The sequence below is a fragment of the Balaenoptera acutorostrata genome, chromosome 2, assembly GCF_949987535.1.
Source record: "Balaenoptera acutorostrata chromosome 2, mBalAcu1.1, whole genome shotgun sequence".
Taxonomy (NCBI): domain Eukaryota; kingdom Metazoa; phylum Chordata; class Mammalia; order Artiodactyla; family Balaenopteridae; genus Balaenoptera; species Balaenoptera acutorostrata.
This window is the reverse complement of record NC_080065.1, coordinates 169,798,334-169,820,513: the sequence shown is the minus strand read 5'-3', so window position 1 is coordinate 169,820,513 and position 22,180 is coordinate 169,798,334. Positions and strand designations below refer to the sequence as shown.

The window sequence follows — 22,180 nt, the reverse complement described above, 5'->3', positions numbered from 1 at the left end:
GGGGAGAAGAGCACATTCTAGCATAGGCATCTCCAGGTTTATGGAGATGGCATTTGACTAAACTGTTAAGAATGGGTGGATTTCAAAGCAGAGTTCAATTGCATTCCAAAACCACCACAAGCTAGGAGGAGAGGCATGGATTAGATTCTTCCTCATATCCTTCCAAAAGAACCAACCCTGCTGACACTTGAGCTCAGACTTCTAGACTCCAGAACTGTGAGAAAATAAACTTCTGTTGCTTAAGTCACTCAGTTTGTAGTACTTTGTTACAGCAGCCCTAGGAAACTAATACAAGCCCCAAACTAGAAACAACCCAAATGTCCATCAGCTGTATTTATTCAGTAAAACAGGTAATCAAGTATGGTATATTCACACAATGGAATACTATACAGCAACAAAAATGAACTAACTACAACCACACTCAACAATATGAATAAACCTTACATATGTAAAGTTAAGCAAGAGAATCAGACTCAAAAAGAGTACATATAGGGGCTTCCCTGGTGGCGCAGTGGTTGAGAATCTGCCTGCCAATGCAGGGGACACGGGTTCGAGCCCTGGTCTGGGAAGATCCCGCATGCCGCGGAGCAACTAGGCCTGTGAGCCACAACTACTGAGCCTGCGCGTCTGGAGCCTGTGCTCTGTAACAAGAGAGGCCGCGATAGTGAGAGGCCCGCGCACCACGATGAAGAGTGGCCCCCACTCGCCGAAACTAGAGAAAGCCCACGCACAGAAATGAAGACCCAACACAGCCAAAAATAAATAAATAAAGTGTAAAATTAAAAAAAAAAAAGAGTACATATAGTATGATTCCGTGTATATAAAGTCAAAACTATAAATTAGCCAAAACTAATTTATGGTGTCAGGATTATGGTTACTCTTTCTGTGGGAGTAGAGACAAGAAGTGGGCCAAAGGGTTTTCTGGGGTTCTGGAAATATTCCATTTCTTAATATGTGTGCTTATGCATGGGTTTGTTTAGCTTATAAAAAAGCAAGGGGAAGGTCTGAGGGATCTAAGTGTACACTGATTTAGGGAACCCCTGAACAGAGAAGAGGGGCCAAAGCTCTGGATGAGTGGCAGGATGCGTGGTACTAAGTGACCTTGAAAGGAAGATTAGAACTGGTAAACAATGGTCCTGAGAGCCATCATCCAGAGTCTGATAGGCAGCCCTGAAGAGGGGATGGTCACATTGCCAAAAGCGTTTCCGGAAACCAACACTAACAGCACACCTCAGTGGAACAAGACATTGCACAGAGAGCTCAGCCAGTAAGCTCTTGTAGAGACAATTGGCAAGCAGGCCAGGAGTACCCCCAACCCTGGCAGTGCGACCCTGGATGGGTCATTAATTTGTGGGTGCCTCCTTGGCAGACCTGTGGCGAGGAGGAAGCTAATAGGTATCAAGTCTGGCCTCATTGTAAGAAGTCACTAACTTACTGCCGGGACTGTTCGGGCGGATGGCCCCCAAGGCCACGCAGCGTCGGGCACCCGCGCGGGGACCCCCTTCGGCGACCCAGCGGGCGCCTATGAGCCGCAGGAACACCATATAGAGCATCCGGACCCCGCCACTGGATGCTGAGGCGGTGCACGTGGGTCACCGCCTTTTCCTTTGATTGGGCTGGAAGAGGCCCGGGGAGGGGACGTGGACAAAGGAGGAGGCAGGGATTGGTTAAGCCTGGGAAGAAGGCGGGGCCTTGACAAGGGAGGGAGGAGGGACCGGAGTCTCCCTAGGCTCCGCCTTTTAGCTCCGCCCCCTTACTGGGATTCTGGCTTGGGCAGGCGAGCCTGAACCTTTAGTGGAGCCTTCTTACGTCTCCTAGTCCTCCCAGCAACCGGTGACGCGGCCCTCATGAGGCAGACCACTGGCCAACCCGGGAGAGCGGGGCTGGAGCGTGACCCCCAATCCCGAGGCGCCTCCCAGCTCCCCCCACTCTGCGGCCCCGCGCTCCGCCAGCTCCTTCCCTCCCTTCCCCGCCCCAGTCCCGCAGTGCGGGAGGCTGGGGTCGGCGAGCCAGCTGAGTGGGAGCCGCGCGGTGTCCGAGGATCCAGTCGGCGACCGGTGAGGGGACCGAAGGGCTGAGAGGGAGGGTTAGCTCTGGGCAGTGGTCCCCAACTTGGGCCCAGCTTCTTCCCTCCGCTCCGAGCGGCTAGCGTTTGCAGCCGTCGGGAACGACGCCCCGGCAACGAGTGACGCGGCGGCGCCGCAGAGCAAGCGATTGGCCGGCGCACGCCCGCTGCTGCCTCGCGGCCTGCTCCTCCCAGGCCTTGCCCTCCGTCTGTCCTCGCCAGTCCTACCCTGGTGACCTTCGTGGCTGGCGGCCCCACGACGTGGACATCGCCAGGCTGAGTCAGTTTAAAAGGGCAGCGGCAGCCTCTGGGCTCGGTCGATGTTAAACGCCCCCTACTCTCCACTACGTTTTTGGTGCCCTATCTTGCCCTTCGCGTGGGCTGGCGCCAAGTGTGAAGAGCTGGGGTGGGCCCGGGGTGGGAAGTTTCGTGCAAGGAGAATCTGACCAGTAACTCGTGAAGAAAACTGACTGCACCCGGGATTGGCTGCGCTGCGGGAGGGCCAGGGAAGGCGACCTGCTCAGGTGGGGCGTTCCTCATTCCTCGAATAGTTGTGCTCAGCTCCCGTTAAGTACTAGGCACCAAGTCTTAAAATGAGTAACCAATGTCACTACTTACTCTCGAAGCTGCCGGTGTGTGGGGAGGGTCTACGAAAGCCCCACACTACTCTAATCCTGTTAAGTAGGGTTCTTTGTCGGGGGTGGGTCGGGGGGAAAAGACTTAAAAAAGGTCTTGCAGAACGTTTAGGATGCTTAGGCGGTAAGAGTCAGACCTCTTTTTCAGTGTTCCATAAAACTTACCAGGGGAGAGTAAATCCTAAAAACTCGGGAACTGCAGTTCTCAGACTTAACACTTTCCCTCTTTTCATAGGAAACATTATTACAGCTTCCTTTACTGAGTTTTCTCAGGCAGGAGTGTTAGACACCCCACGTCCCCTGTCCAAGGTCACACAGCTGGTAATGGAAGACCCAGAATTTGGACACTTGCCTCTCCGGTCTCCTACACAGGTTGCAGTTAAGGACTTAGTAAACCAAGTCAGAGTATTTGCAGTATATGCAGTGGATAGGGCTGTGGAGGATAAGATGACTAGAGAGAGGCCCTCTCCTCCAGGGACCTAACGTTTGAAAGAATTGTATTCCAGATTAATACATCATTTTAAAAAAGCATTAGATGCCTTATGTGTGCCCAACTTCTTGCTAGGCCTAGGAAGAGTGCAAAGTACCGTATAGTCCCTTCCTCATCCCAGTTCTGGGCTCCTCTGGCTCTTCTGGGCTGTAGTCTTGCCCATGTGTCAAAGGAACATAGAGAATAAACTATCCTACTATGTTCTCTCCCTGTCAACATACATACATTCTCCACACTTCCCAGATTTCACAGGAAAATCTTTGTGAAAAAACCTTACAAAAGAATCTGTTTGGATCATGATCGGGCTTGGGTACTTGGAATAGGGAGGGAGCTGTCATTCCTGTTTCCACCAACTCCTTAAACATGTCAGACTGGATCTGAAGCTGGAAGGGGCAATGTCTTTTAAAGTACTGGACCTTGTTTCTGTTATGGGAAAAAGGGAAGTGAGGAGTGGCCATTCTGGTGCTCTGGATTTCATACCCCATGCTCACCTAGAAAAGAGACCGAAACCTTTCCAGAGTAGATTGGGAATCACTGTTTGGGAGGAGTGAAGGTGCTCAGTAGGGCTTCTCTGAGGAGGGATTAATGGAGCAGAGCCCTGAATGAAGGAGGAGAAAGGGCTTTCAGGTAGAAAGAACTACAAGTGGAAAGGCCCCAAAGCAGTCTCCAGAGGGTCAGGGAAACTATTCCATCCATCCAGTTCCTCCCCACTCCTCCTCCCAACAGTGAGAAGTGGGTTATTTGCTTCTAGATGGATGTAAATTTCAGCAGCCTCTAGGGGTGTCTCAGAGTCCTGGAGACTACATTGTCATTAGGGCTAGGCAACAGACTTTAGGACTGGGACCAGGGTGGGGGTTAAGTATATAGAGAGAGGCCAGCAGAAGAATCTTCTCTCCCGAATGCAGCTACTGCTCCCCAAACCACTTCTTAGGCTGACTGTTTCCTTTCCTCTACCAGGACCGCAAAGGAATCCACCGCAGAGTACACAGAGTGAGCCCCGGTCCCATGGTGGTCCCTGGGGCTGCCTGGGGCTTCCTGCCGCACTGCTGCCAGCTGGCCAGGGCCAGGAAGGGTTGGGGACTATCGGGGAGAGCCAGAGACAGGCCTCCCAGCCTGCCATCCCCTTCCTGTCCCTGGACCCACCTGCCATCCTTGTGGCTCTGGATGAACTTGCACCACAGGGGAACCTCAAGTCACATGGGGGTAACCAGTAGTACCCACCTCAAAGGACTACTGGGAGGATGAAAGGGGTACATACACAGAAACATATGCGAGCCATTCCATATTGATGCTAGTAATAACTGGAGAGTAGCAGTGATAGGCTTTGCATGAGTTATAACCCCAAGTCCCAAACAGGTCTCCTAGATGGCAGTACAGATATTCACTTTCCTGAAGAGCACATGGGCCCTCTGGAGGGTGTGGCCAGAGCCCCACATCTTGGGAGATGAGAAGAGTGGCTGTCTTCTGGTTACTGAGGGCAGTTGGTGGCCTCTTCCCATGCAATCCCCTTCAGGGACTGTGAGGTGGGTCAGCCTCCCTTTGTACATTGTTCCAGGATTTGGAAAGGCCATTTGGCAAACACTATCTAATAGAACAAAAATGTGAGCCACATTTGTAATCATCACTTTTCTTAAAAACAGGTGAAATAAATTTTAAAAATATATTTCATTTAACCCAATATATAAAAAATATTATTTCAACATATAGTCAGCATTAAACATTATTAATGAGATACTTTGTATTCTTTTTTCATACTAAGTCTTTGAAGTTAGGAGTGTATTTGACCTATAGCACATCTCACTTTGGACCAGCCACATTTCAAGTTTCAGTTGCCACATGTGGCTTGTGGCTACTGTAGCAGACAGCACAGCTGAGACAGCCCTCAGACCCACTCCTGCAGCCCAGACCAGTTTTATCCAACTCTGCCTTCAAGATGGAGGAATTGTGAGATGATCACTTGCCTCTTCATCATGCCCCAGAAATGGTGGCCTGGCAGAAAAGATAACCAGGGAAGAAAATCTTTATACTGACTGAACAACACAACTCAGAAGAAAAAGAGCTACACTTCTCTCACAGTAGATTGTTAGTAAATGTACTAAATCCTGATTAAGTCCAACACTCCTGTGAACAGTTAGATATGGCATGAAATGCCTGCAATATCTATTAAGAAACAAGTTTCGTGGTATACGAAACAGAAATTTATCTTTATTGTGAATATTAATTTTTGCCATTAGCTTATCTTCTTAGTAATTGTCTTTTATTAGTTACGTATAATAAGTTTGTAAGTATTAAATACTTGAAAGGTACTAAAATACTTTAAAGTATTGAACAATTAGGACTTTTCATCAATTCACACGTAATTACCCCCTTCCCTCTTTCGAAGCCTCCCTTGTACTTATTTTTTTCCAAAAATCAAAGAAATTTGGTGTTATAGCAACTTCAGAACTCAATCAGGAAAATGATGGTTAGGACAGTCTAGAAATCGTTCTTCTTTTGGCACAGTAATATTTTTTTTTTCTTTCAGATTTCCTCCCAAGCATAGACCCTTTCCTTCCAGGGCAAGCTCCAGCATGGGGTGAGGTACAGAAGAGAGACTTGAAGGATACACCCTGGCACTCAAGCACAAAACCTGCACCCTTGACCAGGGTCTCTTATTCCATGTCTGTGATGGGGCAAAATGGTATCTTCGTTTATATGTCATTTATGTGTGTGTGTTTTCATTTGTGCATTTGTCTTACCTTCCTTGGACATGTGCCCTTGAAGGCAGTAGCCTGGCAGAGGGTGTAATCCCAGAAACTTGGCCTGAGAGGTGCCAGGATCTCCAGAGACACTCAGGTGAGGGGGAATACTCACTAGGACATAAGCATTGCTCTCTTTGGCATTTGGGATCAACCACTGACCCTTGAGAGAAGGTTTTATTCACAAAAGGGCAAACATTCTTTTGAATTTGACCAGCTAGAATTAGCAGCCCAAGCAAGTGTCTGGGCTGAAAACTGTCTCTGGAAGAACCAAGAAACTCCCTCTAAAGTCTGCTCTCAGGTCTGCAGAGGGGCTCTTGCCCCTGCTTGCAGATTTTTATTTTTTTTAAAATCTTTATTCGAGTATAATTGCTTTACAATGGTGTGTTAGTTTCTGCTTTATAACAAAGTGAATCAGTTATACATATACATATGTTCCCATATCTCTTCCCTCTTGCATCTCCCTGCCTCCCACCCTCCCTCCCTCCCTGCTTGCAAATTTTGTTTAAAACTCATCCTCTTTGAATAAGATGTCTAGGATTTAAAATACTCCAGACCCCCGCCCCCCCCAAAAAAAGTGTATGGGCTGGGGTAGGGTGGGGGGAGTGTCATAGATGAAACGAAATAACAAAATGTAAATAGATGCTGAAGGTGAGTGAGTGATTTGTGGTACTATTCTTGTTAGTTTTTTATATTTGAAAATATCCATTTTAAAAATACCCTCTTCCAAGAAATGTTTCCTTCTTTCTCTTCTACCTGCGTCTGTCCCCTTTGCTCAGTTTCAGTTCACATTGTCCCTCTTATTTTATCCTTCCTGCAGGGCACAGCACATCCTGCTCCAGAGGCACAGGGAGAGAACATGCTATATCCACCACTCCTTCCCAAGAAGGAGGGGAACAGAAGCTTCAGAGCCCACCCCTGCAGGTCTGTGGTTTTAAAGGCTTTTTTCAGTTGACTCCATTTGCATCCAAAAGATGAGGACCCCATCTATGGGGTGTTTTAACCACAGTTCTGGGTATTTGAGTTTCCATCTGCTAATAAGAAAATGACTGATGACTATTTTGTTTGCTTTCTCTCACTGATCTGTTGGGTGACATGGCCTATAACTTATAGTGACTATACCTGTCTCCTGTGTCCCACTAAACTGAACTGGGGACAGATCCATGGATCTTGAGGGGAACAGTCAGTGGTGAGGCCAGTCAGGTGAGGAGAGCAGCCCAATATGTGCTCTAAATAGAGGGCACAGGAGGTTCTGTGCACAAATGCTGACCCTGCTCACAGAGAGCCACCCTGACCAACTTGTCAGAAGGATTCAGGGATACCATTTGAGATAAAGAAAATAGCAGCGCAGATTCCACCCCCATAAAGGGGCTTCTTTGCTACTCCACATTCTCACATCCCTGGAGCTGGGGCAATGAGGAAAGTCTGCAGAATGTTTGCAAACAACTTGAATGCCCTGAGAATTAGAAAGGATGTCCCTTCCTTCTCTTCAGCCTTCCCTAGAAATGTGAAAATCACTTCTTCGATAATGCCATCAACTTTTGATGATATTCTTTGTGAATTATTCATGCTTCCTTTTACCCCTTTCCTGGGTCCTGAGTTGCTTTCTCAAGGCTAGGCCAGGGAACTTTGAGACTGTGTACTGATGTGATGTGATTGTGTATCAGGTGCTGTCCAAAGCCAAGGAGCAATACTTTGGGTTTTCTCAGATACCTCCCCTTGCCCAGGTCCCAGCCCTTCCTGAGCCTTTTGCCCAGGCTGCTGCTGGATAGGTTTATGCTTCACCGCTTCCAGCCCAGGCCTGGCTGGGTTCACACTGGTTACTCAGGAAACCCTGGGTCTTCAGAGGAAGGTGTTGATGTGGTTTAGGCCCAGGGGACTTCTCATTACCAATCCCTCCTTGGTCGTTTCCTAGTGCATCTCCAGGCCAAGATCCCTGGTCTAAGGTCATAAAACAAGCTGGACACTCTTCCTTCCCTTGCGAGCAGTGTACTGGAGGAAAGCTCCCCTCTTGAGTCCCTCCTGCCCTTCCTGGTGGCACAAGGACCCCTCCCCCCCATATTTCTAGGACTCCCATGGCTTTGCCTCCTCTTGGAGAATGGAACTCCAGAGATGGTCTAGCTGAGGAAGGTACAGAAAACAGGGAGCCTGTGCTTGCCCCTGCATTCCCCAAGGTGTAGCTGTCATAGATGTTGCTGGGGCTCACAGTGACCTTCTCCCTGCAGGGCTCACGGTACATGGTAAACCTAGCTGCAGCCCACCTCTGAAACAGCCACAGCACCTGCTGTGAGAGAAGGAACCCTGGAATCCGCGGACCAGTTTTCCAGGCCTCCCTCTCTTCCCTCTGCTACCGTTCCCTTTCTAGGCCTTAAGAAAACTGAAAATAACACTCAGCTGGAGGAGGTGGACTCCAGAGTGTGAGTGGCACGCTGCACCCTGAGGGCGCCCGGCTGGCCCTCATCATGCTCGCTGCCTCAGAGGCAGCAGCCGGCAGGCCTTATGGGTGCAGTGAGTGTGGAAAGAGCTTCCGCTACAGTTCGGTGCTGCTGCGGCATGAGCGCGCCCATGGTGGCGACAGCCGCTTCCGCTGTCTAGAGTGCGGCGAGCGCTGCGCACAGGCCGCAGACCTCCGTGCGCACCGACGCGCTCATGCGGGCCAGACGCTCTACATCTGCAATGAGTGTGGCCAGAGCTTCCATCACAGCGGCCGCCTTGACCTACACCAGAGCGCGCACAGGCGGCGCAGCCGCTCCTGCCGCTGCCGAGCTTGCGGCCGCTGCTTCCCACATCTCCCGGCTCTGCTGCTGCACAGGCGCAACTGGCACCCTCCCGAGCGGCCCCGCCGCTGTCCGCTGTGCCCTCGTGCCTTCCGCCAGAGCGCACTGCGCTTCCACCAGGCACGGGCACACCCGTGGGGGACACCGGCCGTGCCCGCTGACACGCTCCATCGCTGCACTCAGTGCCCGCGGGCCTTCCGCAGCGGTGCGGGACTTCGGAGCCATTTGCGTGTCCACGCGGCCAGGAGCCCTGGTGACTCCACACTTCGGCAGCCAGTCACTTCGGACGCACACCAATGTGGCGTGTGTGGCAAGAGCTTTGGCAAGAGCTCCACACTAACGCGACACCTGCAGACGCACTCGGGTGAGAAACCTTTCAAATGCCCGGAGTGTGGCAAGGGCTTCTTGGAGAGCGCCACCCTGGTGCGCCATCAGCGCACGCACACGGGCGAGAAGCCCTACGCCTGCAGCGACTGCGGGCGCCGCTTCAGCGAGAGCTCCACGCTGCTGCGCCATCGGCGCAGCCACCAGGGAGAGCGGCCACACGCATGCGCCACGTGTGGCAAGGGCTTCGGGCAGCGCTCCGACCTTGTGGTGCACCAGCGCATCCACACAGGCGAGAGGCCCTTCCCGTGTACCGAGTGTGGCCGCTGCTTCAGCGACCGCTCGGACCTCACAAAGCACAGGCGCACACACACAGGCGAGAAGCCCTACCGCTGTGAGTTGTGCGGCAAGCACTTCACGTGCGTGTCCAACCTCAACGTGCACCGGCGCAACCATGCTGGCCACAAGCCCCACAAGTGCCCTGAGTGTGGCAAAGCCTTCAGTGTGGGCTCCAAGCTGGCACTGCACCGCAAGACGCACCTGGGCGAGCGGCCGGCGGAATGTGCGGAGTGTGGCAAGTGTTTCAGCCACAGCCGCTCCCTGTCGCAGCACCAGCGGGCCCACACACGTGCTCGCGCCGCCGCAGCTACAGCTGCCGCTGCCACTCAGGCCAAGGCAGGCACTGCCCTCATCTTTGCTGGGCAAGCAGGACAGGAAAAGCCAGGGTTTTTTGTGTCTCAGTTGAGAAAGCCTTGCTGAGCGTCTCCTCCGGAGTGGGCTAGATAAGCACTTTTATAGTGCCATAGGGACGGGTGGGACAACTTACAGATGTAGTTCTGTGGAAGGACAGCGTGGCATATTACCTTTCTCCATCTCTGTTGGTAGCACTTCACCTGGCCTCTCGCTGCACCCCTACACCTACTTCCCCTGTCAGCTCTTTGCCTGTTCTCAGTCCGTCCTTCTCCCCCTCTGAGGTGTAGGTGCAGGGAGAACCTCTCAGACCCCACGCGTGGAAGAGCGCCCAGGTATTGGTGTGTCCCATCCCTGCTGCTGTGCTCTCAGGTGTTTCCTTTTTTCCCATCAGCATTCTGTCTTCTCTTGTCCCATCTCCTTTTTCCAGCCTGAGTCTCCTCTACCTCTTCTTTCCAGATACTTTTGGTGTCCTGCCTCTTCAGGTAATGACCACAGATGTGGCCAGAGTCACATCCCACAGGCCCTGTGGTTTTCTTGCCTCTTCCTTTCACTTGACTGTTAGTCTCTCTGCTGCTTTCTCCCTCAGCTTCTGAGAGATGGGAAATTTGCAGAGAGATAGTGGCAAAGCTCACTTCACTGAAAGATATCTCCACACCAGAAGCACCCAGAGAAGTGCTTCACACCATGTAAAGGTGGGCAGGAGCTCTCAGCATGGCTGCCCACCTGTCCCATGGGACAGACCTGTTGGTGTACAGATTAAGGTGCCTCTCAGGGCAGTGTTCTCCAGGTGGGGGACATCAGCCCTGGGACCTGAGTCAAGACCACATGGGTCCACAAAGCTGGGCACTGACAAGTGCAGTAAGAACGCTATACACAAATTAAGCTTGGAGCCATGAGGAAACTGAGCTCCACAGAGGCCACAGTGCAGGGCTGAAAATTCCCTGTAATTGGCCAGCGATTGTTTTGCTTGCAGGTGTTGAAATAAAGAATTATTTGAGTTCCAGATGCCAAGAGCTCCCTTTGTCAAACCTGAGGCTGCTGTATTTGCAGACTTCAGGAGTCATCCAAGAGACAGGCCCTTTCAAAATTCCAAGGTCTCTGGTCCCTTCCCAAGTTAGCTCAGCAATCTTGCATGTATAGCCCCCTCATTTTTGCACTGGAAAGCAAGACTCTTCAGGGGCCCCTATACATTTGGTTCTCTTGGTTAGTGGAGAGTACAAATGTGGCCCAGGAACACATACCTCTAATCCTACTCCAGCCCAACCCTCTGGAATTACCTAGCGCCTTGCTTGAATGCAAGAGTGGAGGGAGTGCCAAAGCGAATTGGGAAAGAAAGCTGGGTCTTCAGGGTGGGTGCAGATGGGGGCTTGCATAGAGAAGAATAGGGCCTGCACTTAGGGTGCACTCAGGCACATTCCAGGAGAGCCTGCTTCAAAAGGAATCAAGATTCCTGTACCTCAGGTGCCAAAACACTCGCTCTGCTCACACACGTCCATGTAAAATACTGGGTTTATTCTGTCCTTTAGGATGACTAAAGTAGCCTGGCTCCCCTAGAGCACAGTCTTGCCCCTGCCCTGCGCTCCCCATCACCCTAGTCCCCAGGGACCAGTCGTCTGGCCCTTCTTGCTCCTTTCCAGTCCCTGGCTCCCCAAATTCTGGGGAATGCTCACTGCTAAGGGAGCAGTGTGGGAGCCTGAGGAGCCAGAGGGGGCCTGGATCCCTCGTCGGTCCCCAGGGATGCAGGGGCAGAGATGCTGGAACAGGACTCCAGTGGACCAGCTAATTCTTGCGGGGCCAGGAGCAAGGCGGGGTGGCTTTTGCTGCGGTGAGCTGTGACACTGTCTGGCTTCTCGAAGCGCTTGCCGCAGAACTCACAGGGGAATCGCAAGGCAGCCACCGTCTCTGCATGCTTGCGCCGATGCCAGTTCAGGGACGCCTTCTGGCGGCAGGTGAACCCGCAGATCTCACACCTGAGCCAGGGACAGCAGAGGGAAGAAAGGGGCCTCGGCCCATCTTGACTTCCCCAGGGGTTCCTCCTGGTCCCAACTGCCCAGATGTCCTGCCAGCACCTCCCCATTTCCCCCCACCCCGGGTTCTCTTCCCCACACTCACTGCAGGGGTTTCTCTCCAGTGTGGATGCGCCGGTGGATGACCAAGTTGCTGCTGGTGCGGAAAGACCGGGCGCAGAACTCACAAATGTAGTCTCGGGTATCTGTGGGCACATGGGGGACAGCCCAGCATCCATCCCCAAGCTGAGGCCCTTCCTTGGTCCACCCCCACTGTCCCCCAAAGGAGTACTGTCCCGATTCAGCCTGCATATCTCACTCCTCCCACCCCCCGCAACAGTGCCGTGTGACCTATCAGACGCCCTGTGGGTGTCAAAAGCCAATCCCCTCTCCTTTCTCCCTGAACCTGCCCCCCTGCCAGCTCTAACAGCACCTGCCCATCGGCCATCTCCAGCAGTTCTCACAGGCCTGCTGCGGTTTTTCTCCTACACCTCCTGCAGCAGAGGAGGTAGCCTTGCTTTTCATGGCATCCTGTAGACCTCTGTCCCACCGCTGCTCTGTATACCCTGCCATCAGACCACACACACACACCCCTACAGCCTTCATCCCCATCACACTCCTGCACTCCACACAGCTCTGGCTCCAGGCCCTCTCCTCAGCCACCTCCACTGCTGGCAGTTCGTTTTCTACGTGTCCAGCACTCCCCTCCCCTGTTCCCTGGCCTTCACTGACCCGGCCGCCCCCCACAACCCTTCTCAGCCACCATTCCCAGGTCATGCCCCATCACTGCACCACCTTGAAATCACAATTTCAGACATCCCAGTTCCAGCCAGGGCCCCCTACCTTGTCCTGTTAGTTATCCCACGGTTCCAGGCTGCCAGTCCAGCAGCCCACTGCCTTCCCACTGTCCCCCTCCCCTCTCTTTGCCCAGTTCATTTCCAGGGCATCTTTGTAGCCTTCCTTCACTCACACTACCAACTCACCTGTCCCTCTCTCCCTCAGCTGTGCCTGCTTGGTTAAAACCCAACTCAGGATAAATAAAACCCTTGGCCTGCTCCAGGCCGGCATACGTGTGCCAAGGGGGGCAGAAACACAGCCTACAACCTCCCACCCTCACCCCACTTTGAGCTCTACTTTCATACACAACTACAAGTGTCAAGCCTCACCCCCGCCGCACACACACAATGCCTCTGCAACTCCTTGGTCAGTTCACTCTCCCACTTTCTAGAGTTCAGAAGGGCATTTTCCACACGACCTCCTCTTTCTACCAACCTCACTCAGCAGTGACCTCGTTTTATAAGTCACCAAGAAGACAGGAGCCAGGAGAGAATGCCCACATCCTCCCCCCACCTAATCCACCAGCCAACTTGCTTCTGTGCCCATATATGTGAATAGTCCCTGCTTCCCTGTGGCTGTCCTCCAACTGTGCTCAGATACGCCCCTCCTCACCGCCTTAAGGTTGCTCAGCCCACCCTGGCATCAGCAAGCCTTTCCTCTCTGCGGGATCATTCCCATCTCTGTGCTCAGGCTCACAGCCCTCCAACTTACACCTATTTCTCTGCTTGTCTTCACAGTAGAACTCCAAAGAGTTGTCCATACTTGCTGTCTACACTTCCTTAGCTCGTCTCTGCTCTGAACCCCCTCCATTCTGGCTGTCATCTCCCTTGTCACAGGCCATTTTGTCGTCTGGTCAAGGATGGCTTCCCACCACCCTGTCTGGGGGCCTGTGCGCATCCTCGTCTCACTCAGCTCTGCAGCACTGGTACATCTCACCCTCCCTCCTCCCTGGAGCACTTTCTCCCCTTGGCTCCTCAGATACCACTCTCTTCACCTGCCCCACCGGCCCCTCTGTAGCTGCCCTTCCTACCTGCCCTGCTCAGACCTCTTCTCTACCTATGTTCACTCTCTCCCTGTAGGAACACTCCACCCGTGGCTCTAAACACCACCCACGTGCTCACGATGAACACTTTTTTCTTGCCCAACATCTCCCCTGAACACGAGATGCACATTTTCTGGGATACCTAAGTAGCATGTCCCAAATAAAATGTCATGTCCCTTTCCTGAGGCCTGCTTCTCCCTCATTTTCAGGAAATCACATCACCTTCTGCCCAGTTGCTCAGGCTGGAACCCTCCAAGTCACCCCTGACTCCACAGTCCTACCCATGGACAATCTGTTCTTCCCACAGTAGCCCTGGCTCCATCTTCGCTCTCTTGTCTCCAGCCACTTCTCACCGACTCGACTGTCCAGGTCACTATCGCTGTGCACTGCACATTCCTGCCATCCCCTATTCTCCACATGGCAGCCGCAATGCTCCTTTTAAAATCAGTTCTGTCCCTCCCTCCACCGCACTGGTGCCCATCACATTTGGCCAGGAGCCAAGCCAACCCGATGGTGGTCTTGCAGGCCCCTACCACCTATCTGACCTCTCTTCCTTCCTTTCTAATCTCCTGGCCTCCTCTGCATTCCTGGAACATGCCCTCAGATGCCAGTTTAGGGTCCTCTCACGTGCTGCCTGTGGATGTGGCGAAGCCTCCATTCCTCCCTTCACTTAGGTCTTTGCTCAAAGCACCTTTCACAGCTCTTTGTAGCCCTTCACTAGAGTGGACATCTTAGGTGAGTACTGCCTGCTTTATTCACTGCTGTATCCCAGCACCTAGAACAGTTTCAAGCAGGCAGGATCTAAACACACAGAGAGTGCAGGATGAGTGTGTGAGTGAGAGTTATCCCAGAGCAGTGTGACAAGACCTGCAGATAGGAGGTGATGGGCCTCATGGGGGAGGTGAAGGGACTCAAAAGGGAGGGGAAGGGATCCACAGGGGGAGGTGATGGGCTCCACGGGGGAGGTGAAGGGACCCACAGGGGGAGGAGAAGGGACCCACGGGGGAAGGTAAGGTGACACACAAAGGGAGGGGAAGGGACTCACAGGGGGAGGTGACAGGACCCACAGTGGGGAGGTGAGGAGGCATTTCCACCACTCACCACTGTGCAGCTTCACATGCTCCTTCAGGTGTTTCTTAAAGTTGAAGGACTTCCCACAGGCCGGCTCTGGGCAGGAGAAGGACTTTTGGTGGATGTGCTGGTACTTCTTGTGGTGCTAGGGGAGGAAGCACATGGTCTCCTCAGGGCGACCATCAGAGCTGACCCAGCAGGCAGGCTCTTCTGCCCTCTCCCACAACAGTTCTCCTTGTCACCGCCAGCTCACATCATCCTGGCCAGTCCTCACCTATACATGAGCACCCCAATCCCATCCCTTCCTGACCCCAAACTCTGCCCTCACCCTATCCTGCCCTTAACTTCCATTATCTCACCTCCTTGTCACAACTTCACCTTGCAATGCCCAGGTCCCTCAAAAAAGTGCACTTCTGGTGACACTCTTGGTTCCCTAACTATGGATTTGCCATCTGCCAGGGATGGGAACATATTTTTTTGGTGGGTATGATTATTCTCCTTGATATCAATATCAATGTACAACAATATCACTCAGATGGCCTACTTTTTATTAATAGCTCACCATGGGATTATATCATTTCCTCCTAAATCTGCTTTGGAAACACACACACACACACACACACACACACTCTCAACCTGGAACACTTTTAAGGATAGTGTGTTCTTCAACCTTAACTCCCCAAGTATTTCTGGGAAATACTTCTCTTTTTATCTGGTCTAATTTCACATCCTGGCTCACTAAGTTGCATGTGCTTTCCCTTTCTCCATGATCCCATTTTCCCATAATTAAACTGCTGCTGGGGGCTACTTCAGTCTCCTCCATTAATAGACTCAAGTATGTTTGACCAGCCCTGCTGAATGTTCTTCTCAGAAGCCCAGAGCTTCACCACCACTTGGGGACCTTCCCCCTCTCCCAAATCCCATCCACCCAGACTTCACCATCCCTCAGGTCTGGGTCCTCCCCGCAGCCTCAGAACCCTGTGAGAGCTCTGGCTGAGTGTGGGGCTGGGACTCTTCTCTCTCTGTGCCTCAAACCTCCCCTGCAGTGAGGCTGGGGACAGGTCTGTCTCCTAATCCTCCTGGAGTGAGGACCACCCATATGAGCCAGCAGGGCGAGGCAGCCCGATGGAGTGAGGAACCCAGCACCATGACACACTAGCTGAGAAGCCTTGGGCAATGCTTAACCTTTCTGTTTTCCTTGGTTTCCTCATCTGCAAAGCAGGAGTAGTACCAGCACCCACTTCATAGGAATGCTGAGAAGATCAAAAGACTTGACACATATCAAGTGCTTAGAATAGTCACTAGCACCCCAAAAGCCTGAGGAATGCCACCACCATCTCCATGCGGTCATCAGAGGGCCTGTGTAACAAGCAGTAGTGAGCAGCAGCTGTGCACCTGAGGCTTGGTTTTCTGCCTTAACTACTAGTCATCTGGATTAGTGATTATTAACTGTAGGCAAGCTCTGCACGTCCATCCCAACTCCTCTCTCCCTGGCTCTGAATTCCCCCCACACCCTAGGCTTCTTTGCCTCAGCTTCTCCTTCAGCCCTTCTCCTCCACGCATGAGGCTACACAGAACCCAACCTGTACCCCTCACATCCTCACATTCAAATACTGCCGGTTTGAGAAGATCCTCCCGCAGCCAGGGAAGTCACAGGGCAGCAGCTCTCTTTTGGCAGCTTTCCTGGGGGAGGAGAATAGGAAACAAGAGGACTTGTGCAGGCTCTCCTCCACCTCCCTCCGCTCCCTCCCCTACCCAGAGCCACTTCCCACAGTCCTACCTAATTCTCTTGGGGCCAATCTGAGCAGTGTCCTCATCCCATGCCGAGGCCAGAGCAGACTGAGCCTGACTCCCAGGGCTACGGGCAGCAAAGAGGGAGCAGAGGGCCTCGAGGGAGGGCCATGTCCCAGGATGCCCCGCCCTCTGTCTCAGCCATCAGGTTACCTGGCCAGGGGCTCAGTCTGCTGGTCTGCTTGAGGGGTCCCACTGAGCTCTGGCTGTATCCTGACTTCTACAGGCAGAGGAGCTCCAGAACCCAGTGAGGATGCTGATGAGGATGGCGAAGCAAGAGGAGTTGGGACAGTTGCAGGGGCCGGGGGTATCTCCCCATCCTTAAGTGTATGGGTGACCGGGGAAGGGGGTGGTCTGGGGGCATCTGGCTCACTGCTGAAAGGAGAATGAAGAGGAGGAGGGCATTATCTCCCTGGATTCTCAGCCAGCCCCAGCCCAACCCCAACCCCTAAATTGCAAAGATCCCAAACTCAGAACAACCCTACCCCTACCACAGGCTCCCTGTTCATACCTACTCTCAGCTTTCATTTTCCCCCAGAGCCTAACTTCCTTTCCACCCAATCCAAAGCCTCTAGTTCTTTCTGCCTTCCCCAAAGCCTACCCTGCCCTCTCCACCAACAAGCCCCTCCCTCAAGTCTGCAAAGCTCTGGGTTCCCCAGCCAGTCACCCCCTCCCTCCTCCTGCTCTGCTCAGCGTCCTCCCTCAGCCCCAACTTGCTCATCTGGGGAGGAGCTGTAGGTCCATGGGCTGGCATCACTGAGCATCTCCTCTTCATCCTCATCTTCCTCTTCCCCGTCTTCTTCTCCTAGGGATGGGAAGGCCTCTGGCGGGGGTTCCACCCCTCTGCAGGTCCAAGGAAGGCAAGCATGAGGTCCTGCTCCCTCACTCCCATTGTCCACCCAGGTCTATCCTGTCCCCCCCAACCCCAAACTCACCTGGGCAACCTGGCCTCCTCAGTCCTCTCATCATGCTTAGATTCCAAACCTGTTGGCATATGTAGGGCCAAAGGGGAAGGAACTCTGTATTGGAGGGATGAGGACAGGTGGAGTTCTAAGGTCTGAAGTGGTAGGAAGACTCTTAGGAAGGAGGAAGAGGGGGCAAAGGCTACTGGAGTGGGAGGGGTTGTTTTATTTTAGAGATGGTTGCGCTTTCCAATACTATACCCCAGCCACCTCGTTCCTCCTACAGGTAACCTGGTTTCCTACATGCCCTTCCAGAAATATCTTATACATTCATAAGTACATACAAATATTTTCCTTTCTCCTCTTATTTTTCCACCAACGGTAATATACCATACATCCAATTCTGTATTTTGTTTTTCACACCTAAAAATATATTTGAGGATATATTTCCTTGTCACCATAGAGTTTTTCCATGGAGAAAGGATCATTTTTAAAGAATGGGGTTCTGAGCTACAGGGACAAGAACACTTTTCCCTCCTTTTTCTCCATAACTCTTCTTTCCCCCAGCCTACCTGCGGGCTCCGGCCCACTCCTGGCTTCTGGGCACCAGCTTCTCTGGCCAGTACTTGCAAGGGGGACCGGATTGGGCTCCTCTGGAGATGTGGGGCCTGAAGAGGGGCCCCAGGAGAAGGTGTGGCCGGCTGAGCACTCCCACACAAGCCCCCCATCTCGGCCCCCAGGTCCCCGCAGCCCAGGCACCAGGCTGCACTCTCGACTGTGAGCATGAGACAGGAGCACCAGATACTGCAGACCCTTGGGGGCCACAGGCTCCGGACCTAGAGCAGTGAAGGCAACAGTCAGGGTGAGCTGGGAGGTCCTCTCCTCACATCCTGGAGAGCCACACTCAGACAGCCCTGTACCCCCACCCCCTGGGCAACCCTGGTCCCTAATCTAGTTTACCCTTCTTCAGAGCCCAAACCCCAGGGTTCTGAGATATCGCTCCCTTCTCCACAGGCTGCCTCCTTGGGCTCCCCAACTCCCCCATCTCTTCCCAAGCTCACTCAAGTCTCCCTCTAATCCAATCCCGTTAGGGAGGGTGTTTCTGGGTCACACCACTCCCTGTTGCCCCTCTTCTCTCTCTGGCTCCTAATCCTCTACCCCTAGCCATTCCCTACCCACCTGCACAAAGCACGCAGCCTGAAGAAGTGTACCTGCCAGGGGGACAAGAGGCAGGTCAGGTGGGGGCCCATGTGGCCAACTGCCCTCAGCTCTGGGCATTCACACACTTAGGGGGTCCCCTATTCTCTGGGACCAAGAGGTGGGGGGAGACCCTGGGAGGCCACAAATCACACTGGCTTTGCTGCTGAAGTGAGAAATCTGCCAGTGGGAAGGAGCAGCAGGCCAGCACCTGATGTGGGGGAAAGGGGGCAGGTAGGGTGCTGGGTGTTGCAGCCTGGGTGCCCTCCGCCAGAACCCTTGACCCGGCCCCTAACCGGTCCAACAGGAACTTGGCCAGCTGCGAGTGCAGGGAGAAGCCCAGCTGCTCCTTGAGGAGGCACCACTGTTCCATGTGGCCGCCCAGGCGGATGCGGCACTTGCTGCGGCGCGCATCCAGCTGCCGCCGCTTCTCTCGCCGCCTGCGGGACGCGTCCGCAGGGGAGGCAGCCATGAGTATCAGGGCCTGCGGGGTCGGAGAGACACGCGTGTGGGCCGGCCTGATCCGGGGCCAGAGGCCCCGGCTCCACCCTCCGCTGGGGCCTCAGTTTCCTCAACGGTGAATTGGGGCAGAACTAAACCACTGCAATAGCATTCGCTGCCACTGGGTCCAAACCACCTCTGCTTCCATTACAGGGCGTGTAAATGAGCGCTATGGGGTGGGTATCTTGGGGGTGGGAGGTAGGGGGACTGCATCAAAGTCAGAATGGCCTGATCCTGGGCCCACTGACGTGAAGCACTGGAGCTATGGGTAAGGAAATTTCGACTAGGAAGGGGCAGAGGGTAAGGTAACAGTTTCATCTTCAAAAGGGCATGGGTCGGGGGCTTCCCTGGTGGCGCAGTGGTTGAGAATCTGCCTGCTAATGCAGGGGACACGGGTTCGAGCCCTGGTCTGGGAAGATCCCACATGCCACGGAGCAGCTGGGCCCGTGAGCCACAATTGCTGAGCCTGCGCGTCTGGAGCCTGTGCCCCGTGACGGGAGGGGCCGCGATAGAGAAAGGCCCGCGCACCGCGATGAAGAGCGGTCCCCGCACCGCGATGAAGAGTGGCCCCCGCTTGCCGCAACTGGAGAAAGCCCTCGCACGAACCGAAGACCCAACACAGCCAAAAATAAATAAATAAATAAATAAGAAAATCCTTAAAAAAAAAAAAAAAAAAAAAAAAAAAAAAGGCATGGGTCTTTACTGGTTGATGAGGGAAGGAGATGTCGTGTGCATTGGGAGAGCTCCTCATAGTTCGGTCGTTGTGGGTGGAGCCGGGACAGGGGGGCGGGGAACGGGGGGTCTGGAAGGCGCCCCCCACTCCGTCTCGGGCCGCGCCACTGAACACTCACACTGCGTCGGATGGGCCAATTCCTAAGGCAGCTCCCAGGCCGCCCAGAGCTCCCGCCGCGGCCCACCCCCACCCCGGCCTTACCTGAGCGCCCCCACCCGCCCTCATCCCGACTGCGCCTGCGCCTCCCCAGCGTCGCGCGCAGGCCCGGAGAGCGGCGGGAGGACAGGGGCCCACCTCGCGCGCGCCGCCTCCGTTTCTCTTTTAAGAGGAACCCGTCCCCCTTCGCGTCGGTGGCTCCAGCCTGGAACTGGGGCCCGGGCTTGCCTGGGAGGGGAGAGTCGGAGGCTGGCTGCGCGCGCCTGCGCACTAGCCGCCCAGCGCAACGCCTGCTGGGAGCCTTGGTTCCCACACAAAGTGTTCAGGTTCGTTGCTGAGCCCTGCGGGGGCTGTGGACGGGTCGCTTCCGCGGCGACCGCCTGTGCTTGGTGACCAAAGGCTTGGGGAAATGGAATAAGTAGGGCCAAGCCCTCCTCCCGTGCACCGACCCCAGCCCCTTCAATCTGCCCAGGGACGTGGCTTCTGCAGTTGTTCCTACTTTGTACTTCACCTTCGATTTCCCCCTCCCAGTTGCCACCAAGAGGCAAACACGTGCTGCAGAATCAGACACCTTTAAAACCAATTAGAGCTCTCTCCAGACCCACAAGGCAACCACCACCTATGGCCCATTTCCTCTGTTCCCCGTCAAAAGTCATCCGAAAAGTTGCCTAGATTTGCTGCGGACTATTCCGCACTTCATTCCCTTTTCAGTTGACTAGCATGGAGCTTTTCTCTCCACCGAGCCACTGGAATGGCGCTTGTCAAGGCCACTTGGGGTAGCCACTTTGCTAAAGGCAGTGGTCAGTTCTCTGCGTCTCTACCCCTAGAGCAACGTCTGACAATGTAGATATTTCCCTCCATGCAACGCCCCCACCTCCACTACAGGTTGGCTTCTGTCACTTAACACACTCCTGGTTTTCCTCCCTCCTCATCGCCTCCTCCTTTCCTTTGTTGGATCTTCATCCACTGTCTAGGCAAAACAGATTGAGTGTCCTCTGGTTTGGGCTTTGTCCCTGGACCAAGTCCTCTCTCTTCTGGACCAAGTCTTCTCTTTTCTTTCTTCTTGTTTGATGTATTTGGCCCCATGGCTTTACATACAGTACACTGATGACTCCCAGTTTATATTTCCAGCCTAGCCTTCTTTCAGCTCCAGACTCATATCTAACTGCCCACTTTACACTGATAATTGAGTTAAGAACTAGAACAGTGCCTGGCACATAGCAGTGACAAAAGCTAGTTGATATTTTCTCAAACATGAGTGTGGCCAACACATAACACTTAACAATCCTTGCCCCTCTCCTATCTCAGTAAATGTTGCCATCATCCACCCACTTGTTCAGAACAAAAACCTGGGAATGATCCTTGACTCTTCTTCTGTAATACCAACACCATATATTGATACATCAGCTAGTCCTGCTGATACTATCTGTAAAAATATATCTGAATCCAATCACTTCTGGCCCTCTCCACTGCTAAAACCTTACTCCAAGTCACCTGTATTAGTTTTCTGTGGTTGCTGTAACATCACCACAAACTTGGTGGCTAAAAACAGCAGACATTTTTTCACTCATAGTTATGGAGGCCGGAAGTTCGTATCAGGCTGTCATCCGGGCCGTATTTCCGGTAAAGGTTCTAGCGGAAAATCCTTTCCTTGCCTCTTGTAGCTTCTAATGATGACCTGGCATTCCCAGGCCTGTGGCCACGTCACTCCAATCTCTGTCTCCTCGGTCACATTGCTACCTCCTCTTTTGTCTGTATCAAATCTCCCTCTGCTTCTCTTTTACAGGGACATTTGTGAAGGTATTTGGACCAACCTAGATAATCCAAATAATCTCTCCAACTCAATACCCTAAAATAATCACATGTGCAAAGTGTTTGCCAGATTGATCTGCTTCTTTCCACTCTCACCCTCACAAAGCAGGAAGGAGCAAATCTCCTGCTTAAAACCTTTCGTGTTTACCAGTACAATCCAAAACCCTTACTATGGCCTCAAGGCCTGTATGGTCTGGCCCTTGGCTGCTTCTCAGCCACCCCCACCCTTCCTCACTTTGTCCACTCTGTCCTACTATTCCCACTTTTTTGCTACTTCTCAAATGTACCAAGCATGCTGGAGGGAGTTCCTTCTCTCCGGAGCACCCACTCTCCAGCTCTTCTTGGGGTTGTTTCCTTCTTATGTAAATCTCAGCTCCAAGATCACCTACTCAGTTACTTTTTGCCATTCT

At 53.2% G+C, this 22,180-nt stretch overlaps 2 protein-coding genes across 12 annotated transcripts; one reads left to right on the top strand and one right to left on the bottom strand.

Moving 5' to 3' along the window:
- The first annotated feature begins 1,877 nt into the window (after nucleotides 1-1,877).
- Nucleotides 1,878-10,723, top strand: ZNF672 (zinc finger protein 672). Of its 5 annotated transcripts, none has more exons than XM_028163436.2 (4): nucleotides 1,878-2,057; nucleotides 5,954-6,025; nucleotides 6,749-6,852; nucleotides 8,154-10,723. In XM_028163436.2, the coding sequence occupies exon 4, from the start codon at nucleotides 8,391-8,393 to the stop codon at nucleotides 9,786-9,788; it is 1,398 nt and encodes a 465-aa protein (XP_028019237.1). In that variant the 5' UTR covers nucleotides 1,878-2,057; nucleotides 5,954-6,025; nucleotides 6,749-6,852; nucleotides 8,154-8,390; the 3' UTR covers nucleotides 9,789-10,723. The 5 variants fall into 5 exon arrangements, with proteins under 5 accessions (XP_028019237.1, XP_007169980.1, XP_007169981.1 ...); XM_007169918.3 differs by having other exon boundaries at nucleotides 5,715-6,025; XM_007169919.3 differs by lacking the exon at nucleotides 5,954-6,025 and adding an exon at nucleotides 5,715-5,870 and having other exon boundaries at nucleotides 1,880-2,057.
- A 490-nt stretch (nucleotides 10,724-11,213) lies between these two features.
- Nucleotides 11,214-20,222, bottom strand: ZNF692 (zinc finger protein 692). 7 transcript variants are annotated; one of them, XM_057541672.1, is made up of 12 exons: nucleotides 20,097-20,222; nucleotides 18,865-19,052; nucleotides 18,551-18,582; nucleotides 17,944-18,207; nucleotides 17,405-17,453; nucleotides 17,187-17,312; nucleotides 16,623-16,844; nucleotides 16,459-16,536; nucleotides 16,283-16,361; nucleotides 14,709-14,823; nucleotides 11,835-11,934; nucleotides 11,214-11,692 (listed from the first exon to the last, which is right to left on the bottom strand). In XM_057541672.1, the coding sequence occupies exons 2-12, from the start codon at nucleotides 19,038-19,040 to the stop codon at nucleotides 11,395-11,397; spliced, it is 1,539 nt and encodes a 512-aa protein (XP_057397655.1). In that variant the 5' UTR covers nucleotides 19,041-19,052; nucleotides 20,097-20,222; the 3' UTR covers nucleotides 11,214-11,394. The 7 variants fall into 7 exon arrangements, with proteins under 7 accessions (XP_057397655.1, XP_057397659.1, XP_057397660.1 ...); XM_057541676.1 differs by having other exon boundaries at nucleotides 17,944-18,039; XM_057541677.1 differs by lacking the exon at nucleotides 20,097-20,222 and adding an exon at nucleotides 19,921-19,982.
- Nucleotides 20,223-22,180: the final 1,958 nt, after the last annotated feature.

Coding starts and splice junctions, on each gene's coding strand:
- ZNF672 (XM_028163436.2), top strand. CDS start 8,391: ATGCTCGCTGCCTCAGAGGCAGCAGCCGGCAGGCCTTATGGGTGCAGT.
- ZNF692 (XM_057541671.1), bottom strand. CDS start 19,040: ATGGCTGCCTCCCCTGCGGACGCGTCCCGCAGGCGGCGAGAGAAGCGG. Junction 17,313..17,404: donor GAGGAGGCCAGGTTGCCCAG/GTGAGTTTGGGG, acceptor TTGGACCTGCAG/AGGGGTGGAACCCCCGCCAG. Junction 16,845..17,186: donor TACAGCTCCTCCCCAGATGA/GCAAGTTGGGGC, acceptor TTCTCCTTTCAG/CAGTGAGCCAGATGCCCCCA.